The sequence below is a fragment of the Euprymna scolopes genome, chromosome 19 (assembly GCF_053919585.1).
Source record: "Euprymna scolopes isolate OS-2025 chromosome 19, ASM5391958v1, whole genome shotgun sequence".
In the NCBI taxonomy this organism is placed as follows: Eukaryota; Metazoa; Mollusca; class Cephalopoda; order Sepiida; family Sepiolidae; genus Euprymna; species Euprymna scolopes.
This window is the reverse complement of record NC_136500.1, coordinates 86,739,745-86,761,302: the sequence shown is the minus strand read 5'-3', so window position 1 is coordinate 86,761,302 and position 21,558 is coordinate 86,739,745. Positions and strand designations below refer to the sequence as shown.

Sequence of the window (21,558 nt, the reverse complement as noted above, 5' to 3'; positions counted from 1 at the left end):
AAAAAACATATAAAACTTTAATTAAACTTGGAAATACGATTTAAAAAATAGAGCGGATCAGTAAGTGCATTAGCACCTTTTTTTTTATTTTATTTTATTTTTTTAAATTTTATTTATTTATTTATTTTCTTCTTCTTCTTCTTCTTCTTCTTCTTCTTCTTCTTCTTCTTCAAGAAAATCACAGTTAACTCTATTTCGATAAGGGTGAAAAATGCGTTCAACGAATCGGTGGACAAGGGCAGACAACCCTAATGCACGTAGAAACTGTCAAAACAATCGCTGAGTACCTCCCTTTATTATGTTCCTGGTAAAAACATGGCATCGTCTGTCTGTCTGTCATTTATCTGTAAAAAATGGCAAATTTGTTTTTCGCAAATAAAAAAAACATGCTTGATTAATTTTTGTGATTTTTGGAATCTTCATTCCCTGAAAAGTAGGTACAATATAAAAGTTTTTCTTAATTCTTATTTTTCTGCCAATGTGAATAAGCACCCAAGATTCCCTAGCTCCTTTACAATTACTTATCATTTTAGTTTCTATGTCTACACGTGAGGAATAACGTACATAGAAAGAAATATATTACTACTGCATCAGCTCCTCTATCTCCAACTGCGATACTACTTCTAAGTCTACTGCGATCTGCCCCTCCCCCTTTGTCCTTGTTTATACCTTCGTACCTTGTCCTGCTACTTCTCCAGTTGAATAGCATCTTGCCTCCTACTCCAACTCCTACTCTCCATCATAATCATCACTATAATCATAATCATCATCATGATCGTCATAATCGCTTTGGAACCCGTCATCGCGGGTTGAGTAGAGTCAGAAATAGTCAGTAGTTTCCAGCCTCCTTGGAACACTGGTTGTGTCTCTGCTGAGGTCGCCCTCCCCCCCGTGGCTTGAGCTGCATTGGGCAGCTGAGGCCAGCCGACGTCCACTGATGCCATGTGGACGCACCCCTACTACTGGCTAATTTTACCATGCGTCTGCCTCACCTTAGTAGGATACAGTTTGCAAGGTAAGACACAGCTTGAATAATAATAATAAAAACAATACACACACACACATACACATACAGACATAATGAATGTTTATTTTAGAAATGTTATTGACTTCAATATATACCGTTTTTATTTAATGTGTTAAAACTGTTACAGAAAATCAATAACCATTAAATAAGAATAAAGCTCAATACATCTGTTTTATAGTAGCAGAGCAAGCAATAATTTTGCTAAAACTCAATATATAAAGCATCTTCTACCTTTAGGCTTTACTCCACCATTTGGGAAAGAAAACTACAACTACGTAGTCGAGTATGATTTTGATTCAGTTTAGCTAAGAAAGCCATCCTCCCAGGCATTACCTTCTTATTCAGGAGGAGGGTGGATTGGTTTATTGTAGATCGCGTCTTGATGGGAGGGAGCGACGAGGGCCGATCACGGCAATTTTTGCAAGTGTTTTTTGGTGGGGCGCCCCCCCCCCATCCCCACTCCAAAGATAGCACTAAATAGCTCCCACATTTTCTTCCTTTACCCCTATTATTATATAAACGAACCTCGTGTCTACTTTTGCTGCGGTGTTTGTGTGTGTGGGGGGGCGCATGTAAATAAACTTAATGTTCGGCACATGGTCAAATATTAGTTGCCATAAGTGGGGATGGGGATCGAACTCGAATATTCTGATGTAACGACTAGCTTGCTAACCATAAAATCAAATACTTCCCCTCTCTGTCTCTCCTTATCTTTACCCTCCTCTCTCTCAGTCCTTTACACCTGCCCCTCTCCTTCGCTCTAAATAAAATTGACACTGCTAAAATTAATCACAATATTCTATTGTTAGCCAATTCGATACGTACAGTAGGTAAAAATTGTATATTTTCATTTTCCAAAATCTATATTTTAATGACCGATGAAATGAAGTTGAAATGTATTCGTTTAAAAACATCTTTCTTCTTCCAAAAGTTGTAATTTTTTTATGTTTTCTTGTTATTTACCCCCCCCCTTTTTCTTTTCTTTTAATATTTAACAAAATAAAAAAAATACCGTTATCTATCAAATAATAATCATTAAAGTATAGCATAGTAGCAAAACACACCGAACTCGTTTTAGTGTGGTGTTGGAGTGGTGAGGGTCCGCCTTTTTTTCATATTTTTCCACCCTGTGATCTGAAAATCTTTTTTCGTATTATTTGTATTATCATATTATGTGTGCATTGTTGCCAGATTATGCTGTTAAATGAATGAATAAATAAATAAATAAATAAATAAATAAAAACAATAACAAAGCAAAACTAAAAACAAACAAACATATTCTTACATCTGGCTTTTACTTTCATTTGCCTCCCCATAAGAGCAGCACTCAGCAGTGTTAGATACAAAGTCGGTTTTTGAATGCGGGGAATATCCAGCTTCCCAAAAGGGGGCACTTTGGATAGAATTCTTTTTTCTTTTTTTTTTTTTTTTAAATTTGATGGTCTATAAGGATTTCTCCTTTGACCGAGGACAGAACAGATATTACACTTTGATCCCAGCCCAAAAGCCGAATATGTCTCACTTTAGAAGGATTTCTCATCCTTTATCCGAGGTTAGAACAGATGCTACAGTACACTTTTAATTATTTATTCGCAAATAAAATAAAATTCCATTTCCAAATTATGCACAAGGCCTTTAAAAGTGTAGAGACTATGTATTTTTGGCACTAGTGCACTGCAGTGCACTAGTGCAGTTTAACACTCCCCCCTATTCTCATATTAAGAGGGGTAAATTTGCGTAACAAAACACCCCATCTCATGTTAAGACTAGCTTTCTAAATTCGCTTGGAGATGTTAAGCTGCACAACTGATTTTTTAATCCTCTGTTTCTATTTATTTATCTATATTATTATATTTAGGACAGAGTTAGAGACAACGTGAGGTTTTTGGTGATATTGAATTTTCCCTTATTCCGAATTCGTGGCCGTAGGCCACCATCAGTGTAGTGTACTACTGTAAACACTTTCTCTTGTACCAGTCATAAGCAACCTTTTAAATTTAATTTAGACGGTTTCAGGCCGATACAAATGATTACAAACTATAAATAATTAAATAATAAAAAAAATTTATCGAATTATTTGATGGTTTTCGGTAATTAAATAAAAATTCCATTTTTACATGATATTTAATTTTCATTTTAAAATATCATTCTAAGCACATCTCCTTTTTAATAAATTTTAATTATAAAATTCCCCCCTGAGAAAGATTTTATGTGACTTATTTTTTGTTTTTACGATCATTTGGTGCAGTGTATTGTCAATACACTGTATTGATGGCGGTCCCCAACGGCCGCGAATTCGGAATGGGGGGGGGGCGTGTGCGCGTGAGCGATAAAATTCAATATCACTCGAGATGCATTTTCACACATTTGTCCAAGCAGCATCCATTTCATATTTTCACAATTTTTGCCCATCACGTTCAGTACACCTGCAACTACATTCACACGTACTACACGTTGATCCTCATTCGAAGGCTAGGCAAACCAGTGTAAACCTACAATATACAATTAATTTTTTTTCCTAACTTGACTATCAGGATGTAGTATCTGTTTGTGGGATCAGGATGTAGTATCTGTTTGTCTCCAGTCAGAGGAGGAGAAATTTTTGGTTCCCAATCCAGAGTGCTCCTTTTGAAGGAGCTGGACTCTCCCCCACAATAAAAACCGAACCTGTGTTTAACATTGCCCTCGTGGAGAGGCAACTAAAATAGAGTATTCTACTGTCTGGAAAAGAGATTTGATTTTAGAAAGAAAGATTGCCACTGTCTTAGTGTCTTGGTATCTCCTTTCTACTTCCTCGTTCCAGAAACCTGGGTCTTCCCAACGAAACTACAGATTTGGTCTGTTGTTGTAAGCGCGTGCAAAAATTAATTATTTTTCCCCCATTCTTGGTTTTAGGAGCACACTTGAGTGTTGTCTTTAAACAATAAACATTAACTATTCGTCAACATTTAAAGGCCCCGAAATCATTTTCGAATTATGACAATAATAAAGGATATTTGTAAAAGAAATAGGCACTTAGAAGATGTCGGTTCTTACGCAGTCAGTTCTTAGTACTAACGGAAAATCCCGAGTCAATCTCGGAAATACCGAAGATGTTTACGATTTGAAAGCCGCGAAAAAAAACAAAACAAAAACAAAAAAAAAAACAAACACCACCAGTCCACCACCAACAACAAAAAAACAAACAAACAAGGCGACACTAAACATGCGAACGGTTAGGGTTAGATAAGGGTTTGGCGGACCTGAACAAGAATCACCTCCCCTAAGAACAGCTTTCAGAATTAATACCCCCAACCTCCTTATGTTAAGAACGACTTTTTTTTTTTTTTTTTTTTTTTGCGCTTCTACACTATCAGAACGAAATTTTGTAGTTGTAAATAGAGTTTTCAGATGAAAAACAATGGTTTCTACTGATTTTTTTTTTTTGTCAATTCGGTAAATTCTAATAAATTACAATGTTAACTTCCAAATTATGCAGTCGAAATTACCTGAATATTACTATTATTAAAAAAAAAAAAAAAAACTTTAATCGTGTTAGCAGGTGAAAAATTGCGGCCACCTTGATTTTATAAAATTAATCGAAACAGAAAATTAAATCCCTTTTGAATTTTCTATTTTCTTTAATAAATAATTTGGGAAATGTATATTTCAGCGGCGTGAATTACTGAATTATTTGACAGACAAAAATTTATAAAAATTATTTATTTTTTATATAAAACATATTATTAGACCCTAAGGCAGAAATAAACCCCCCAAAATTTAATTTTTATTATTTTTTCAACATTTCTTATTCGACAAAATGTACAACAATCGAGACCGCCATTTTGTTTTGAAATTTTGGCCTTTCTAAGGCTGGCCAGATTGGCCTTTTTGAGGCAAAATTTGGCCTTTTTTACGCTCTTGCGTGGAACTATAATTTTTATAAATTTTTGTCTGTCAAATAATTTACGCGGCTGAAATACACATTTGCCATTTTGTGATATAATCATCTTAAAAATTCGATGTGAAATTCAGTATTACGATTTCTGATATTTCGTTCTGATAGTGTAGAAGCGTATTTTATTTTTTTGTTTTGTTTTTTCGTTTTTTTTTCGTTTTTTTTCAGTGAATTTTGGACACTAATATCTAGAGGGGGTGATTCCTCTCGTACATGTCCGCCAAGGGTTTAAAAATTGTTTAACACCCCTCAAAATAAATGTCAATCAATAAAATAAGGTTGAAAACTTTTCTAAAACCTGAAAAAGAAAAGAAAACAAAAGAAAGTGGCCTCCGTAAGCTGCTTCGGCTATTTCCGGGATTGACTTTAGATTCTCCGTCAATACTTGGAACAGACATCCAGAAGAACTGGCATCCTCTAGGTGCCCATTTCTTTTTACACGTATCTAATAAAATTCTGCTGAATTACACGATGACTATTAAAATGACTGACTTTTATTTAACATTGTGATACTTCGAAATCAATTTTTATGCCTTTAAAATATCGACTATTACAAAGTCATTTTTTGGGGGGGTGAAAGTTTAATACAGAAACTCGAACGAAACCAAATGAAATAAAGATTAATTTTCTCACGCACCCCTATCGTATTAAAGAGCTTCTTTTTTTTTCTGTTAGATTTTAACGGGAATGTATTTTATTGCAGCTTAAGTATTATTTTAAGGAATTAATCACGCACTGGCTTTTTTTAAACATCTTTGTGACGTAAGATAAAAATATTGAGCGCTTCTACACTATTGGGACGAAAATTTCGGAAATCGTAAAACTGAATTTCACATGAAAACAATGGTATGCACGTATTCCTCGTATTTTTAAGATGATTTCATCCGAAAATTACGAAAATCGATGAGGTAAAAACTTATTTATTAAAGAAAATAGAAAATAAAATTTGATGAAAACGATCGTAAGACACAGCGCCACAGCGGAGTTCAAAAGGGAGGTAATTTTCCGTTTCGATTTAAACAAGATGGTGGCAATTTTTCGCCTGCTACCACGATTAAAGTTTTTTTTTTTCAATAATTCATTAATATTCAGGTAATTTCGACTGCATAATTTGGAAGCTACCATTGTAACTTATTAGAATTGACAAAAAAAATCAGTTTGTTTGTTTTTTTAATCTGAAAACTCCATTTATCGACTACAAAAGCTTGCTCTAATAGTGTAGATGCACCAAACATTGTCAATTCTGTTTATCTTTAACAAACAGAATTTAAAATGACATGCAAAATTATTTTTATTGTTTACATTCTTTAAAAATAAAAAATAATTAAAACAAGACAAAATAAAACAAAGCAAACAAACAAACAAAAACCAGATTGTTTCATTCAAACAAAAACAAGACTTGTTTTTTAAACAAAAGGCGCAGGCGCACATGGGAGGAATTTTTGATTGCACACTGTATGCGTATTCAACATCCGTAATTTCTCTTTCTAAAAGACATTATTCTAATTATCTGATTTGTAGCTTTGATTTAAGATGTTTACATTAAAATATATCCATAAAGATTAAATTCCAGAGAATATAGCATTTTGTTTTGCTAATAACGTAAATATAAGAAGAAAAAAGAAAAGAAAAAAAAAAAACGAACAAAAATCTCATTAATGGATGAAATAAAGAATGGTGCTTATATATATAAATACATTAACGAAATATGGCAATCATAAATAAAATTAGGTTCTCGTAGATCCTTTGTCTCCTTGTTTGTAGCCTCGTTTTCGTGTTAACGGTGTGAGGCGAGAAAAATTAACGTATCAAAAACTGAAAAATGAAACGAACTAAAGTATTAAATAAAATAAAGGAAATGGAGTTATTCTCCATTTTGAATAGAAATCTTTCTTATTGCTTCAATTGTGAATGAATTCACAAGGATTTAAATTTAAAGTGTTATGCAATTGTTTAAAAAGATTGTTGGGTTTGTATTACTGTACACATAGATTCGAAAAAGTTGTCAAAAAACAAATATATAACAAATAAATGTTATCAAAGGCAAGATAAGTTACTTTTCTACCTAACTGGATATATTTTTTGTGTTTTTATTCAATGTAACATGTTTATTAAGCTCGAAAAGCATAGTGTTTACCGATGTATTGGAAAATTCAAGATGGCGTCTTATTCTCTCTTTACCACGGTAAATGTGGGAAAAGATGTTATAAATAAAAAAACGGATAAAATACTGTTAAAAACTCGCTCAATATATGTTACCGTGACATAGGTTGACATATATTCGGCGGGGTTTTAATAGTATTTTGTATAGTTTTTTTATTTATAACACCTTTTTCCATACTTACGGTGTTAAAGAGGGTGTGAGACGCCATCTTGAATTTTCGAATGCATCGGTAAACACTGTATGTTTTTCGAGCTGAATAAATATGTTACATTGAATAAAAACACAAAAAATATATCCAGTTAGGTAGAAAAGTAACTTATCTTGTCTTTGATAACATTTATTTGTTATATATTTGTTTTTTTTTTGACAACTTTTTCGAATCTATGTGTACAGTAATACAAACCCAGATTGTTTTATTTTCTTTCAATTACGCTTTTATTTATATTTTAATTTGGAATATACAAAACAACAACAACAACAACTATGAATTCATGTGTACTTACTTTCAAAAGTACTATTTCGTTTTATCTACATTTGTACTTTATGTCTTCGATTTGGACTAACGTAAACTGCTTCAGCAATTTCCGGGACTGACTCCGTATATCTACCCTCACGTATTCAGTTTTTCCGCACGCAAAAATTAAATTTTCGAGGGGGTATAATAGAAGTCAATCCCGGAAATTGCTGAAGAAGTTTACAGTATAAAAATCACTGGCGTTTCTACATTATTGGGACGAGATTTTGTAGTCGATCAATGGAGTTTTCAAATAAAAAAAATTAAAAAAAAAAAAAAAAACAATTGTTTCAAATTTTTTTTTTTTTTTGTCAATTCTAATAAGTTACAATAGTAGCTTCAAAATTATGCAGTCGTAATTAACTGAATATTACTGAATTATTAAAAAAAAAAAACTTTAATCGTGGCAGCAGGTAAAAAATTGCCGCCATCTTGTTTAAATCGAAACGGAATATTACTCTCTTTTCAACTCTCCCGTGACTTACGATCGTTTTCATCATCAAACTCTATTTTTTTATTTTCTTTAATAAATAATTTTCTACCCTATCGATTTTCATAATGTTTGGATATAATCATCTTCAAAATACAAGGAATACGTAGCTACCATTGTTTTCATGTGACATTCAGTATTACGATTTCCGAAATTTCGTCCTAATAGTGTAGAAGCGCCAAGTCACTTTATATATATATATATATATATATATATATATATATATATATATATATATATATATATATATATATATATATATATATATACTAGCAAAAGTACCCGTCGTTTACTGGGTTCAAAAACAGCCTACAGAAAATGGACTCTGATTTATGAAAGTATGATAGGTTATGAAAAGGAAGGGTTGTAAAGAGATAGCTTCGAATTTGGGGGTATCAAAACCGAAGCAAAATATGATGAAAGTAAAAATAAAATAGATAAAACACATAATTTATTATACCATACCTGTTCACACTGAGACACTTATCACAATATTCTGTGGATCTATATTAAAATCCTTGTTAAAGTTTGTGACATAGTTCCATTCTATGGAGGTCAGGCGCGAACGAACACCCCATAATTTTATTATACCATATTTCTTCAAACTGAAACATCATTATCAAAGTATAATTACGCAGATAGATATGAAAAGTCTTTATTAAAGTCTGTGCTTATTTCCATTCTATGGAGGCCAGGCGCGAACACAGACCCCACAATTTTATTATACCATCCCTATTTAAATTAAAACATACTTATCAAAGTATTATGATGTACATCTATATCAAAAACACTTGTAAACGTTTTTTTTTTTTATTTAAAATTGTTTTATTTCCATACTTTGTGGACCAGGCGCGTACGCAGACCCCACAATTTTAATGAATCATCATTATGTCAGATCAAATGTACCCATATATATATATATATATATATATATATATATATATATATATATATAATTGACACTGGAGAAGATCGAAAGATCGGTCGAAAATACGTGCTTTTGAAAGAAACATCTTTTCTTTTGTTTTTCAAAAGACATTTTGTATTCCTACACGTCAACACATAGGAAATAAGTACAGAAAAGATAAAAGATATGAACATTTATATATTTTTCGCATTGGTATTATTTATATATATATATATATATATATATATATATATATATATATATATATATATATATATATATATATATATATATGAGGGAAGTGCCAGAAATTTACGATATTAAAAATCATTTTTTATACATATATTTTTCCATTCAAAATTGTGAAATTAGTCAAATTAAAAAAAGAAAGCACAAATGGAAATAAAACGAAGTAGTATTTTTTAAAAGTAATTACAAATTAATTCATAGTTTTTTTTTTCGTAATGGCACGTGAAATTATTTAAAATTGAAAAAATAAAAGCACAACTGAGAAAAAAAAAACGAAATTTTGAAAAAAAAATAAAATTACACAACACTTTAAATTTAAAATCATTGTGAAATAATGACATGTGACAATCATAAATAAAATTACACGAAAAACGTAAAAATAATACATACTTGCTTTGTTATTGAAAAATATTAGCATATACACCGAAATTTACGGAAAATATCGGATGGAATTTTAATTGAAAACATATATAATTAAGTTATGTTTAAGATTAGCAATTTTGCATTGGTGTGAGGCAAAGGGGAAGTGCTAAATGATGAAATCGTATGGCTTAACAAGAATTCAATAAAAACTTTATTGCTGATAAAAAAATGCTTATCGATTTTATTATTATAATTTTAATATCATTACATAAGGAACCATTTCAAGTTAAACTCTAATTAGTATTAAGCATGTAATGTGAGGAAAAACACGTTTAAAATGTGTGAGATTTGTTTTCCACGCCATTTTTACAAAATGGCGTTTAACTGGAACCGGAAGTAGTGTATGTCATACACTGTATTATTTTAAAAACAGAATGACTCAACGTTAACTGAAACGAAACAAGCATTTTCATTATTCCAGAGAGAAATTTTAATATTTCTAAGAATATTAATTAATAATTATGAAATATCCATATAAAAAAGGTTTGTAGAAGAAATATTGCGCATTTTTTAGTATAGACAGCGAATCAAAAAAGTGGTTTTATATATATATATATATATATATATATATATATATATATATATATATATATATATATAAAGCTGAACGTGTGTGTGCGTGTGTGTATCTGGTCACGAATAGGCTTCTATATGGTTGACTATTTAAAAAAAAATCTGATTACATATAATGATAGAGGATGTATCGAGAATCAGGAATGGGTATGTTTGATCTGGCAGAACGGTGGTTCATAAAAATTATGGGGTCTGCGTTCGCGCCTGGCCCCCAAAGTATGGAAATAAAAAATGAAAAAAAAAAAAAAACGTTTACAAGAGTTTTTGATATAGATGTACATAAGAATATTTTGATAAGTATGTTTCAACTTAAATAAGGAAGGTATAATAAAATTGTGGGGTCTGCGTTCGCGCCTTTACTCCATGGAAATAATGCACAAACTTTAACAAAGACTTTTCATATCTATTTGCTTAAGTATACTTTGATTGTTTCAGTTTGAAGAAATATGGTATAATAAAATTATGGGGTGTTCATTCGCGCCTGATCTCCATAGAATGTAAATATGTCACAAAGTTTAACAAGGTTTTTTAAAAGCGGTGAGGGTTCACAATAACACTTTAACTTTAATCTTAATTCACGTTAGCTTTTATTCATTTTTTAGTTGAATCATATTGTGTCGAATAAATTCACCTCATAAATTCACGTTCTTATTAAAGTGAAAGCTAAAAAAAAAAAAAAAGTCGGAACTTTAGCCAATTCTCGACACAAATTTTGCATAACTCTGTTTTTTTTCCTTCTCTACTTGCACCTGGCACTCTTTCGAAAATAGATAAATAGATAAATAATAAAAAATAAGAACGTTACTGTTATCGTATCAAAAGAAGGAAAAAATCCTGCTCACATGATTACGTGTCTTTTTAAAAACATTTACATAACCTTTTTATTTTTATTTATATATCTGTTTAAGCTTTTTTTGTGAGTGTACTAGAAGGAATTCAGTTGGTTACAACCCTTTCTGCGTGTTCTTTACATTACAGTAGTACAACCCTGAATCCGACGGCGCAATACTGTAAAACTGAAACGAAGCTGTTCTGCTTGAAAAGGGCGCCATTTTTTCCTTATTCATATTTATATCGATTCTTTGCTTTAAAAAACTAAAGTAATTACGTGTTTACTTTTTTAATATCCCATTTTGCTGTTTCGGATTATTTTACTAAAGTAAGTAAAGCTTCATTATTTTTCAAAACTGTTTTTGTTTTTCGATATTTCGTCGATATTATTTAGTAAGAGTGTTTAGCAGAAAAGCCAACAAACGACTACCCCAAAAAATAAATATACAAGAAATAAATGTTACCATAGTCAATAAAAGTTCAGTTCATGTTTTTTTTTGTTTTGAAATAGTTTTTAATGCTCTTTACTTGACAGCGAACCGAAATTAAAACGAAATTTGAGGCGATAACTACTTGAATGAACTTTTATATAAACTACACATGCCATAATCGAATATTCCTCAAGCACAAAATAACGGAAAACATTAAAATATGTTTATAAATATTCCTTACGTTGACGAAACTCTCTTAAATTGGTAACACAGAATGCTCAGGTGCCCCTCCTTCAAATTGAAAACGGAGCTCTCCATTTCAAAATCGCTGCCATTTTGATTTTTTTTAAACCGGTTCGTGAATTAAAAAAAAAAATTATTTTACAAACTACTTAAAAATACAAACCAATGAATTTTTCTACCATAAAAGTAACCTTCATTGACTATGGTGACATTTATTTCTTGTATATTTATATTATTATATATATAACATTTTCTCTTTGTAAGGAAACATCATTTTTTTGGTTACTCTTGGCTACAAATGGAAACAAAGTTGATATAAAAAATATATATTTTCGCGAAAATTATCTTTACTTTCATCATAGTTTGCTTAAGGTAAAATTTTGGAGTATCAAAACCTATTTCTTTTCCACCCCCTCCTTTTCATAACCTATCATACTTTCATCAATCACAGTCTATTTTCTGTAGGCTGTTTTTTAACCCAGTCAACGACGGTTACTTCTGCTAGTATATATATATATATATATATATATATATATATATATATATATATATATATATATATATTTCGATTCGCTGTTTATCTTAAAAAATGCGCAATATTTCTCCGACAATCCCCCCCCTTTTTTTTTACTATAATGCTCCCTATCTTAGGTTGAGCATATTGAGAAGTGATATACAAATTACCATTAACGTATGAAGCGACGCTCTTTGTGTAAACAAATTGAGAATAGATATTTGGACAATGTCAAAATATTGTTAATTAACATAGCGTGCATAGCACCAGCCGTATAGCGCAATGGTTAGCAGCTCCGGCTGTCGATTTGGCGATCGAGTTTCGATCCTGGCTTGAGGTAGTGGCTTGTCTAGCCACACTGATGAGCTGTAAAACAGCGAAACAGTACTGTATGTGGATGACACTATATATATATATATATATATATATATATATATATATATATAACAAATAAATGTTACCAAAGGCAAGATAAATTCATTTATTGGGTAGGTTTCTGTCAGTGTTTTGTTTGAATTTCGATATTTGAGCGATTATCGAGACTCCATCGAAGACCGTCCCATATCAGCCATTTTGTTCTTGTTCTAACTTAAGACTCGGCACTACTTATGTTTCTAAGTAAATAAACGATTTAAAATAAACTAAACCACAAAAAAAACTTATCCAGGTAGGTAATAGTTATTTATCTTTCCTTTGGTAACATTTATGTATTTTTTATAACCACTTTTTCGTTTTGTTGCCTATGCTGCGAAATGCTAAACATGTTTTTACAAATACTTTATTTTGTTTTTAATAAATTGTTTTTGTAAGTCACTGCAAGGCTTCACTTCGTTTCGTTACTCATTTTTTTTTACATTCGTTTTTGGTTTATATATATATATATATATATATATATATATATATATATATATATATATATATATATATGTATATACATACATAATTATATATATATATATATATATATGTATATATATATATATACATACATAATTATATACATACATATATATATATATATATATACATACATAATTATATACATACATATATATATATATATATATGCATACACACACATATATATATATATATATATATATATATATATATATATATGTTTGGAGGTACAGAATTTATATAAAGTTTTGAATAAAATAGGCGGAAGTTTCTCAAGAGCTCTTTCGGCTATCATCTCATCAGGAGAAAATCGATAGCGTGCAAAATAATATGTCGAAAATAAAGAGTTCTAATGGGGAACTTATTGAATGTGCCAAAAGTACGGGGACACTAAAATAAATTTATTAACGTTTAAAAACGATTATAATATTGGCACAACGAGCGGGGGAAAAAAAACGGGAGTAAAGATTCAAAGTTCCCCAAAGAGAAACAATGCGTTTGATGTTTCCTTTTGCCGGCACAAAGAAGGTTGACGCACCGCAATAGAGACAGACTCCAAAGTCTTTAAATGGTTTCTTGAGTCCGCTCTATATAGCACCTCGAACCAATCTATTTTATATCTATCGGCACAGCACGGTTTGTCAACCAAATGCTGGCCAATAGCAGAGTCCAAGGCTGCAGAAGGAGGGAGACCATCAGATCACATCCTCCCTTGTCTGATCTTCGATGGAACATGCTGGTTTATACGAGTCAAAAGATGCAAGGATGTTCGCCCAACATAACCAGCATCGCACTGGCATTTGAATTGATATACATACAATATTGCTATTTTGGATGTAAGGCAAACTATCCCTGCGAAAAGACGGAAAAGCAAGTCTCGTAGTATATACCAAACGCAAGGACACAGAATAAAAGCAGTCATAAATACTTCTGCGAATCTGTTTGGAAAGTTTGTTACTCTTTTTCCCAATCCACAGTAATTTAAATAAACCGGGCATTTCAAGGGTCCAAACTTTTTAGGGGATTTAAAATCCGCAACCTTTTTGAAAATACAGTCATCAATAAGGTCAACAGAATAACCATTATTGATGAATATTTCCCTAATCTGTTAGGCGAACAAATCCTGGGGGCTCTATGTACCAAAGTATTAAGCCGACCTTACGTGATTTTGGTACAAAAGACAACCAGTTCACATATAGACCAGTAAATGTCGGCTTACTATAAATTGTAGTGAGCCCCCCCCCCCCTTGAACGTTCGACAAGAACATCCAAGAAAGGAAGCGAATTGTCCTTCTCTCTTTCCATGGTGAACTTAAGAGCCCCATGCAAAGAATTCAACCTATTAAAAAATATCGACGCTTCACATTGCGATGGAAAAATAGCAAAAGTGCCGTCAACATATCTGAAATATGCAGTGGGTTTAGTTGTAGAATTGAACATGGCGGATTCATGGTACCCGACGAAAATATCCGCTAAAGTTGGAGCCAACGGACTCCCCCATTGAAACCCCGTCGACCTGACAGTACATAATATCACAAAAACTAAACTCCACGGATTTTGTGCACATTAAAATGAGTTCAATAAGAATCTCCTTAGAAAACCGTGACCTACATTGCAGCTTGTCTTCAAGTTCAATAAATTCCCCATTAGAACTCTTTATTTTCGACATAATATTATTTTTGTACGCTATCGATTTTCTCCTGATGAGATGATAGCCGAAAGAGCTCTTGAGAAACTTCCGCCTATTTTATTAAAAACTGTACATATATATATATATATATATATATATATATATATATATATATATATAGTCATCCACATACAGTACTGTTTCGCTGTTTCACAGCTCATCAGTGCGGCTAGACAGGCAACTACCTCAAGCCAAGATTGAAACCCGACCGTTTACACGGTATATATATATATATATATATATATATATATATATATATATATATATATATATATATATATATATCGGCTATACACTAATTTTATTATAATTTTCGAATAAACTGTTTAGGCATACTGTTAAAATCCAAGATGGTGGAAAATATCTTGGTATTTCGGAAGAAAATTCCTCTTATCAAAAACAAAAATAAACGTTCTTCTAATTTAGAGTAAAGAAACATCGACGTACCCTTCTTTGTATTTTTTTCAGCAGATTATTATATCGAATAGTCACTAATTTACCATACATGCGCCGAAACTTTTTGCCTAGTACAAATGCAAATTGTAGTATAGGCACTGTTGGAATATTTCACTTATTTCGCATATTTTTCGCTCACATTTGACATAAAATTGATGCTTGGTCTAATGTTTAACGTGAAATAAGTTTTTCTTTTCTATTTAAAAAATTTTTTTTAATGAAAGCAGGCCTGTGGAACTCTGTCCTGGCCTACATTGCAGCTCGTCTTCAAGTTTAATGTAAACAAGTTTTTGTTGAGCCCCACCCCTAAATAATCCATTTCTACCCCATTTCCATCACTTGAGTATTAATACGCTGTCTCAGTGACTATCATACATTCATTAACCCTTATCCTTGAGTGGCTCTCAAGTGTTAATAAGTGGTGACTCCCATAAAAAACATGTATAAATCAACTTTTATCAAAAATATATTACTATGATAGCCATTTTTTTAAAAATATAATTTTCATTGTTAAATTATCTACTGTCACGTTTTAACCTCTTCAAATTTGCTAAATTCCGTCAATTTTTTGTTTGTTTGTAGGTATAATAATATTCAATATTAAATATTGTTACATTGTTTTAATTTAAAAACAACAATAATTAAAAGATTAAAAAGTCGATAATGATTAAAAACGTTGAATAAATACTAATTTTCATAACTAAAACGTAAATTAGAATTTTATTTTAAGACAAGAAGTATAATTTAATGCAGGTAATCGATTTTGTCCAAAATTTTGGTGAAACCAAAACAAAATGGATAAGTTATTTCAACGGTCTCTATGCTACAATTGAATTGATGGAATAACAATGGTTCAATTGTATTTGTAGTACAAAACATTCTTTTTTTATTTTATTTAAGAAACAGTAATATATATATATATATATATATATATATATATATATATATATATATATATATATATATATATATATATATATAAAATATATATTAAAGATTCAAAATAAATATTTTGCATTTCTACTGTAAACATTTAACCATGAAAAAAAAAAAAACAGCAGCTACGTGTTATTTTAACACTTATGTATTACCGTACTGAAATAATAATGTTATTATTTTGAAAGCTATTCTTAACATGGGGAGGAGTGTTTTGTAAATATTCTATACTTTCACTTACCAATTTAATAAATGAAGGTGCTTATTAAGATAAAGCCAACAGATCGATTCTTTAAAAAAGATATTGATTGAAGCAAAAGCAATATTACGTATTTAATTGTCATGCCGAAAATAGTAATATATCCAAAAATTACGAAAATTCATCGAGTGGAACAACTAATATTGTGTTCTTAGTAAAACACTATAGACAACAAATTTTGCAATCATGAACAAGTAATCTAAAATATTCGTTCCGAGTTATGTCCCCTCTTCAGTCGATTTTGTAATGTCTAAGAAAAATGCAATTTTACCCAATTTTCCGTAAAAATTACTTTTAACTATAAATAATTTTCTACTCGATGAATTTTCGTAATTTTTATGTATTTTTCGTCATGACAATTAAGTACATAATATTGTTTGTGATTAAAACTACATATTTTTAAAAAATCGATCTGCCACTCTATCTTAACAAGCACCCATAGTACAGTAGCATAAGTGCACAAGCACCGTTATTTTTCATCGTAAGAAATTACTAGAATCGTCTAGGTAGAGGCCTGTTTCTTTTTTACCATTATTTTGAAAAATAATTTGGCAGAATTGTTTTCTTCTCCGAATTAAAAATGAAACCATTATTTCCGTTTAATTTTTTTAAAAGCTTATTTTACATTTTTTTATATATATAAATTTACCAGAACTTTTGGAGGCATTTTGTGTATTTTAACATTTTTTTGTTTTAATTATAGCAGAGTTCCGTCCGTGGCAAGCGAAGATTTTAAAACGACACCCGGTCCTCATTTCACAATTTACACAAGATGTTAAAATGCACAATTGGCCCTCTTTTTTCTTTTTTTTTGTCTGATTTAAAACTTTATGTAAAATCATTATTTTGAAATATAGTTTTTCATTGAATTAAAAAGAAGTCTATTATTTTGTGTTATTATTATTTTCTTTAATTAAATCTTTCTCTCTCTCTCTCTCTCTCTCAGTACACACACACACACACACACACACACACACACACAACATGTTTTTCTTCTAGTTAATATATTTCTTATTCTTCAACTGCTACTAAAACCCCAGTTCTATTTTTGGTTTTATTGTCCTTTCCTTTGTAGTCAGATTAACTCCACCCATCTTCCCCAGAAAAAAAAAAGATTGTGCACTTTTTTTTTTTAATAGAAATGGCGGGTTTTTCTGCTACAACTCATGTCTTGCACTTTCCTTACTTTGGAAATAACTTCTCGCATCCGAATTCTGTCACGCCGTCTTTATAGCAGTAGCTGCTCTATTTCTCCTTTGTCCATTTAAAAGCCGTGATGGTATATTATTGCCAATGCTTAATGCCGATGTGGAACTACTGCCAACAATGGCTGTCCTGTAACGAGACAGTGGTTGTTGTCCATTTTCTCACATGGTGCCACGAAGAATCCAATAACAAAGCTAAATTTAGAAACCATTCGCTTTGCAGGATCAAGTCAATATGTTCGTATGAAAGGGGCAAAAAGGGATATAATTATTCGTGAGGCAATTGTCAATATTAATATCCCTTCTTTTATTGTTGCTACTTGAATATTCATTTCACCAAGAAAATGGTAAAATGTTGTCAACAAAGCTGTCTTTTGAATTTGAAATAAAACGATTGCAAAAAATAATGAATAATGACTTCATGCAAGTTAATGAAATCTAATTATTGCACACCAAAACATGTCTCGTTTATTTAGTTCTTATTATTATTTAAAATTATTTATTTATTTATTCCTGTCTTTGTTTTTGTTTTGGTTCTTGTCCAAAATTCCCCCTATATTAAAAAAAAAAAAAAAAAATGAATGAAAAAAAATCTCTGATGTACGTACCCGTGAAAATACGAAAATACTACGTTCCAAAAATCACGTAACTTGATCAAGTAGTTTGATTTTTACATAAAGAAAATCATTCTCAAGCAATTAATGTGCATTGCAACAAAAATCTCGCAAGTTTGAATTGTTATTGAGTTATCACCTTTGTTTCTTGAGATTATTTTCAAGATAGCGTTGCGTCCGTTGCGAGGCAGTCTCTCCTTTCTTCTTACTCATAAAATATGATTTTCTTAGTTAAAAAATTACTTGATCAATTTGCGTGATTTTTTGGAATATGATACGGGTACGTGCATATTACAGATGTTTCTTTGTTTTTATTTTTTGATATAAAGGGAATTCGTCTATTCTGTCCTCAATCAGTGAAGAAGGAAATCCTTCTAGACTACGGCTAGGTTCGTGCAAAATGAATAACCGATGCTCAAAATGTATAAACATTTTGACCTCACAATTTACTTAAAATTTCACAAAAAAAATTTAAAAAAAAAACAAAAAACAAAGGAAATGAATCAATTTTAATGAAATTTTCAGTGTTTATCAAATAATGATCACGGAATATAAAACTCATTATCTTTATTTGGATATTAGTGACATGTATTATTTTGTTTAAACAAAAACATCTTTACTAAAGGTATGTTTTTTTAAAAAAAGATGAAGGAATTCATTTTTGCTTTTTTTTTTTAATGAAAATAAAGCATCGTAAATTATAACAATAAAAAAAAATTAGGAGCATTACGAAAAAAGCCCTTAAAGTCCGTATTAACGAAATCGATATAACTAAAAAAAAATTAAATTTTCGAACTACCGATATTATCATTGAATTAAGTATTGTTTATTTAATGTTTTAAAACGGAAAAATTATAATCGCAAAAAATATTTCCTATTTTTTTTTGTTTTAGATTACATTTTTAGCCTAATTTTTATATGCAAGATTCTAATATTTTCCTTGCCTTCAGTGTAACATAATTTTTATATAATCATGAAAAAATAAATTAAAAGTAGAAACAGAAAAATAATTGAATTAAAAAAAAAATGGTTAAAATTATACAAACGTTCACGATAGTAATGTACGGATGCACGACTAGGGGGTGGGGAAGAAAACTAGTCGGGTTTGCACTTCCTACCTGCCTTCAGCTACCTGACGTCATTTTCAGACAGCCTTTTGACTTTCTGACATTTGGGGTTTTCGCAGAATCCATACTTAGACGACTTCGTTTTGTTTTGTTTGAGCGAAGCCATAATCTCTCGCTTTTGGGGCGTAATCAAGCTATTTTTTCTTTTTTTTTTTTTTTGTACAAACAAGGTTTTTCTTTGTTTCATTCAATATCTTAGAACTTTACTAATTATCTTTGAAATAGACCCAAAAAACTAATATTTATCTTTCAAAGGATTTTTACAATGAATTTATTTAATTTCAGAATTTTGCTGAATTTGTCAGCGTCCGAATGTCGCCATGAAAACATTTTTCATTAGCTTTTTTTTTTTTTTCTTCACGTGTACAAATATTTTTTTTTTTTACTTTTGGAAATTAACTTTAGACTTGAATCTTTCAAATACAATCAAAAAATAATCGGAAACATACAAAAAAATATGAGAAACCGGCTTTCAAAACTATGTCCACCTATGATTTTTTTTTTTTCAATAATTGCCTGTACCTAACTGAGGCAACTAATTTTTGCTCCAATCCAGAGTGTCCCTTTTAGAGGAGCTGGATTTCCTCCATATTTTAAACAGACCTTGTGTCTAACTTTGTCCTCTTGTGGGGGTATCAAATAGAAACGATACAAAAATAAAACAAAAACAAACGATCAATGTATAGAATAATTACCACGTATCGATCGCTCTTCTCCGTCCTTATTTAGAAGTCCATTCTTAACATGAGGATGGGAAAAGGACGTTGTTAACTATTCTGTACCTTCATCAAGCAAATAAAAGGGATAAAAATAAATTTCTAAATATTTATTGCTTATAAAAGCCAGAAATGTGCAAATGAAAATGTCGGTACTTTTCCAGAATTCCACCTATATTAAAAAAACAAAAACAAAACAAAAATAAAGAAAAACCTAACGAAACAAAAATATCATCTTTCAAAAGTCACGTAAATTGATCAAGTACTTTTATTTTTATAAAAGAAATCATTTTTAAGCAATTAATGGGAATTCGTAGACACTACAACATAAATGTTGCAAGTTTGAATTATTGAGTTCTCTCCCTTTATTTATTTATTTATTTTTTAGATTGTTTCAAAATGGCGGATAACACCGTCATTCTTCGATTACTCATAAAATGTGATTTTAAAAAAAATAAAACTACTTGATTAATTGAAGTCATTTTTGGAATATGATATTTTCATTTCGTCGCGGCTACGTACATCATGCATATTTTTCTTTATTTTTGTTTTTTGAATATGTGAGAATTCTAGACACCCCCCCCCAAAAAAAAATAATCATATCTGTTCATTAATAAAATTATGACAATTCTCGTGTGAAGGTATGTTTTCTCGCATCTACGTGACTAGTATGTTTTTAAAATGCTGTATCGTAAAATAAATCCTATTTAAAAAATATTATAATTACAAATTTAAATCAATCAAAATGCATCTTGGATTCTTCGTAAACAAGTCAGCCATTTTAATAGTTGGAAAAAAAAAATTACTTCGTAACGCTTCAAAATTTGAAAGGTAATTTGGGAAGCAATTAAATTGTTGAATAGAAACATTTACTAGCGTTAAAATTCTTAACGAATCCCGGAGAATGTTTCGAGTAATAAATCAGCTGACATACTGGCATAGATCCAACATGGCCAGCAGTCGTTATAAAATGGGAACTGGAAAGAGGTCAAACGAAATTAAGTAAATTATTTTAGTAAGTTTGATGATGATGATGATGATGATGATGACGACGATGATGATTTCGAACAAAGTATTTAAAATGCTTTGTTTCACAACGCAATTCTTGTGTTTTCGTAATATATCAAAATCAATTTAAAAATTAATGAAAACATTTCAAAGTTTCTTATGGACAATAAATATCAACAATTATTTTATAACTCGCTAAAAAGGCGTTACTTCTTTTTTTTGTATTGATATCGGCCATGTTTAAACGTTCCCATTTTTATATTGATATCGGCCGTGTTTAAACGTTCCCATATTTATATTGATATCGGCCATATTTAAACTATGTCTGTATATCGGCTAATTTA

At 30.5% G+C, this 21,558-nt stretch overlaps 1 protein-coding gene across 1 annotated transcript in view; it reads left to right on the top strand.

The window, feature by feature from the left end:
- Positions 1–747: 747 nt before the first annotated feature.
- The window catches only part of LOC145239819 (chondroitin sulfate proteoglycan 4-like), a 285,826-nt gene continuing 265,015 nt past the window's right edge, over positions 748–21,558 (top strand). The window contains exon 1 of the mRNA XM_080103350.1: positions 748–1,015. Within this exon, the coding sequence (XP_079959476.1) occupies positions 943–1,015 (73 nt within the window). The 5' untranslated portion in view covers positions 748–942. The remainder of the gene's footprint in view (positions 1,016–21,558) is intronic.